The sequence below is a fragment of the Ipomoea nil genome, unplaced genomic scaffold, assembly GCF_001879475.1.
Source record: "Ipomoea nil cultivar Tokyo-kokei standard unplaced genomic scaffold, Asagao_1.1 scaffold3384, whole genome shotgun sequence".
Classification (NCBI taxonomy): Eukaryota; Viridiplantae; Streptophyta; class Magnoliopsida; order Solanales; family Convolvulaceae; genus Ipomoea; species Ipomoea nil.
Window position 1 is genome coordinate 127,784 of NW_017619812.1, and position 4,482 is coordinate 132,265.

Genomic DNA, 4,482 nt, shown 5'->3' on the forward strand with positions numbered 1-4,482 from the left:
CTCTAGGAATTTACTATGGGACATATGGGAGATTGAGCCCATGAACCCATACATATTCTCTAGGTATTTACTAGCTGTTTATTTCGAAGGAAATATAACGAAAGGTCATCAGACCTTATATATACATCACATACTCCATATACAAAGCTACTCAACTCAATACATTCGAAATTTCCATAGATAGAGATACTCTCTGATTCTTCTTCCCTTCTACAAAATGTTTGTCCTTGCTAGCCAAATATCTCCGATGAATACCAGGCAAGCTCTTAGGCTAAGGGTGGTCCGAGCATATCAGATTCCTGAGAGGAATGATCCATCGAAGATTAGATCAAAAGAAATTGTTTTCCATGATGAAGAGGTAAGGAACATTTAACAGTAGATAGAGATAAGCAGTCCAGATTATCTATAATAGTTTTTTAAATAGCCTTACATACAGTCTTTTTACATTTACAGTGATGATTTTTGTTATCTATACACATAGATTAGATATATATTTACAGTCCTATTTTTGTTATTTACAAACACACAGGGTTCCTTCTTGCATGCTCATGTACCCAAAGAGTAAATTGAAAAGTATCTTGCCTGTTTTTCAGAAGGTTCAGTGTATGCTATAAAAAATTTTTGTGTGATCACAAACTTTTACTCATACAAAACCAGTCCACAGAAGTACATGATAAAATTTAACTATCAGACTATGGTTAAGGATTTAAAGCATGTGAAGTTTCCTATGAAAATGTATCGGCTGAAGACCTTTAAAGAGATCAAGTCTATTGAAGGCCTTGATGAGAAACACCTATTTGGTAATCTGTTCTCTCATTCAGCCTATCCTTTCCAAATAATTAATAATTTTACTATTATTATATCATCTAATCCATTTTTTTGTAGATGTTATTGGTCGAGTTATTGAAATACACTGCCCAGAGGAAAAATTAATTAATGGGAAGAACTCCAGGCTGATTGACTTCACTCTTGAAGACCCCGAGTAATACTGAAAATCACTGCCTTTCTATCATTTTTTATTAATGCTGTTTTTCTAATATATTATCAATAAATTTGTAGTGGAATACAACTAATGTGTACTTTGTGGGATGAACACGTAAGCAAGATTGAGGCATTCTACAATTCTACTTCACAAGAACCAATGTTGGTCTTGGTACAGTTCTGTAGGGCAAGGGTGTGTTTAAAAAGTAAGGACTTACTTCTGTAACTATCTTATATTATCAATTACATCTTAAAAAGTCTTCTTAAAACATCTTTATAGTGTAATGTGTACTAATACTATTTTCTAAAAGGTGGTGATGTCAAGATTTGTAGCTCCTATGATGTAACACAGCTGCTTTTCAACCAAGAATCTCCCCCCTTTGAGGAGTTCAGGAAGAGGTTAGTCAATTAACATTATTTCATTACTATCAGTTACATTTATAGTCCATTCTTATCTGTAATTCTTATTTTATGTTCTGTATTACCTATATTTTACAGGACGAGTCATGAACAGACACCAATGCGCAGTATTATATCGCAATCAAGTTTTAAGGAATGTAGCTCATATTCAGTTGCACTATCTGGTGATATTGAAGTGCGTACTATCAGTGAGATCTACAGAGACAAGGATGTAGTATTTACATAAATTTAAACTTACATCAATGCTTGCTTCTTCACATTTGGAAAAATTGTCCTTTCTGAATGTCAATTGCTGAACTCCTCAGTACACTGGGAACTACAATCTGTAGTCTTTTGCCTGCATTTTATATTTTGGATCAGATAAAGCAAAACAAATTGTGGAATGTGATAAAGTTTTATAGAGCCTAACATTGATTACTTATATAATTTAATAATTTGGTACCACTATCTGTTGTGGCAGTTCTGTTTTTTGGTTTTTGCAAGCATATACTCTCTAATGAACCCAAACCTGCAAAATCAGAAGTGATATTTGTTAGTTTTTGGATCAGATAAAGCAAAACAAATTGTGGAATGTGATAAAGTCTTATAGAGCCTAATAACATTGGTTACTTATCTAATATAAGAATTTTAGACCACCATCTGTTGCGGCAGTTCTGTGTTTTGTTTTTTGCAAGCATATACTCTCTAATGAACCCAAACCTGCAAAATCAGAAGTGATATTTGTTAGTTTTTGGATCAGATAAAGCAAAACAAATTGTGGAATGTGATAAAGTCTTATAGAGCCTAATAACATTGGTTAGTTATCTAATATAAGAATTTTAGACCACCATCTGTTGTGGCAGTTCTGTGTTTTGTTTTTTGCAAGCATATACTCTTTAATAAACCCAAACCTGCAAAATCAGAACTGATATTTGTTAGTTATATAACGTAATGATGATTAATAATTACTGTTAGCTAAAGATTTCCAGAATTATACATTATATTATAGTTGCATCTCTAATTGTATAAAGTTCACTGCAGTTTGGAGATTTCTGGGTTGCAGCTAGGATTGTGTTCATTGATGATCCAGACTGGTACTATGCTTCGTGTCGAACCAAGGGTTGCAACAAAAAGCTTAAGCTAAAAGGGAAGTGGCTGTGGTGTAGTACATGTGACAGAAATTGGGGTGATGGGACACTGAGGTACAGAGTTAAGGTTAGAGTTGTGGACTTGGATGGCAATGCGCCTTTTCTTCTATGGGACAGGGAGTGCCTCGATCTAATTGGAATTAGTGCAGATGATTTGAAGGATACCCATACAAAGGTACTAATACAATTTCATCATGTCCTATACTATTAGCTTAGTACTACTAACTTTGTCATCTCATGAAAGACATATATATAATTATCCAAATGAAGCATCTACCTAAGTATTCAGTTAATTCTCTTTGGACCACCTAAATGAAAAACATTAATATAGTATAGCTTTCATAAGTACTGTATCTCTGTTAACTAATTGAATTATCTGCAGGGAAGAAAGGGTCTACCTAAGGAGCTTGAAACTCTAATCGGCTTGAATCTGTTATTTCGAATTGCTGTGCGTAAGGAACAGTTCCAAAACTATCTCAATGCTTTCTCTGTTATGAGAATCATCACTGATGAAAAGATTGTTGAGAAGCACGCACCAGAGCTAATCCAAGTTAGGGACAGGGACCTCTCACCAAAGTTGGAGTTGGAGCTTACGGATGAGGACCTATGGGATATAGAGGAATACTGCTGATCCAGAAACATGTTATAAGAATTACTTTATAAACTAAAGTATTTTACATTTACATGTTCACCATTTCTATGTGTAGGATATAGACCCAGCCAATGAAGCTGAAAGCCCTCTCTAAGTTGTTGCACAGAGACTGAACGAAGATAACATTATTGAGAATGGAACCATGAAGAGATCGCTAATTGATGAGTTTTCAAGCACACAAAGTTCGAAGAAAAGCAAGGACAGTGTTGTGAAGATTGAGAAAGAAACAGATTTGTAATGAATTAAATGTTTGACAATGTGCTCTTCTGGTTTTTTTTTTGGTTTTGAATGATAGTTTTTGTTGACAGTATTGTGTTTTGGGAACATCAGCTGGACTGAACCTTTTTGGATAATGTATGGTTTTGTTGGTTTAGTACCAAACATGAGAAACCCTCTAGATTTGTGATATTCCTATGACAGATTTTTTTTTTGCAGGAATTGATGGCACAACAATAGAAAGATTGCAGAGATCATCGTAAAAGAATGCAAAGGCTTGCAGACATGGTGGGAAAAGGTCAATCAGTTGGCAGGCATATTCCTAAAGACCAAACTGATGGCACACAAATCTTGAAGTAGCTGAAATCAGCATTCTCGAGGACCATCCAATGGTTTATGTTAGCATGTAATACAGCTGACACTTTCTAATTATGTAATATTAAGGAACATTAGTGTACATTATGAACCTACAAGTTTAATTTTTTTAAATTTTGTGTGCTCTCAATTTTAATGATTAAATAAGTCTGTTTTTATTGTAATGACTATATGTAAAACTTATAAATATTGGTTTTCCCTAATTCTATACTTTGTTAATTATTTCACTTCTACAGTTGGATACACTCACATATCTGCAAGTTGTCATCCAAAAAAATGTAACTAAACTAATAAAAACTGAATATTCAAATTAGTAGATCATGTAAGGCAGCCAAAGTTAGTAGTACTACACTGCAACTGTAAATCCAAGTGTATTTGGCATCTCAACAATCTATTACTAAATTCGTATTAGGATTAAAGCAATTTAGAACCACGTTATTTCATCTCTCAACAATTTTGGCAAAGTGTCATAAATTAACATGCATTCAATTATTTAGAAGAGGAATGTGTGATAAAAGCAAAAAAAAAGTTCTATCACTTAATCATATTACCGGACAATTAATAGTAAACAAAAGAACAAAGGGACACGTGTATATAAAAAATAGTCTTATCACTCCACAATATCAACACTAGATTAATTACAATATATAATACATTAGTTTTCAATGAAGTACAGTAACAGCTATCAGTGACCTAAAGCTATTGTTGGAA

General features: G+C 33.5%; 1 protein-coding gene across 1 annotated transcript; it reads left to right on the plus strand.

Moving 5' to 3' along the window:
• Positions 1 to 694: 694 nt before the first annotated feature.
• LOC109170954 lies at positions 695 to 3,159 on the plus strand. Its single transcript, XM_019320088.1, has 7 exons — positions 695 to 800; positions 886 to 982; positions 1,060 to 1,187; positions 1,293 to 1,380; positions 1,480 to 1,615; positions 2,422 to 2,703; positions 2,911 to 3,159. The coding sequence occupies exons 1-7, from the start codon at positions 695 to 697 to the stop codon at positions 3,157 to 3,159; spliced, it is 1,086 nt and encodes a 361-aa protein (XP_019175633.1).
• The last annotated feature ends 1,323 nt before the right edge of the window (positions 3,160 to 4,482 follow it).

What these genes read in the sequence shown, in the direction of transcription:
- LOC109170954 (XM_019320088.1), top strand. Translation starts at nt 695, where the DNA reads ATGGTTAAGGATTTAAAGCATGTGAAGTTTCCTATGAAAATGTATCGG. An exon ending in TTCACTCTTGAAGACCCCGA is followed by an intron (nt 983 to 1,059) that starts GTAATACTGAAA and finishes ATAAATTTGTAG; the next exon opens with TGGAATACAACTAATGTGTA. An exon ending in TCTACAGAGACAAGGATGTA is followed by an intron (nt 1,616 to 2,421) that starts GTATTTACATAA and finishes AGTTCACTGCAG; the next exon opens with TTTGGAGATTTCTGGGTTGC.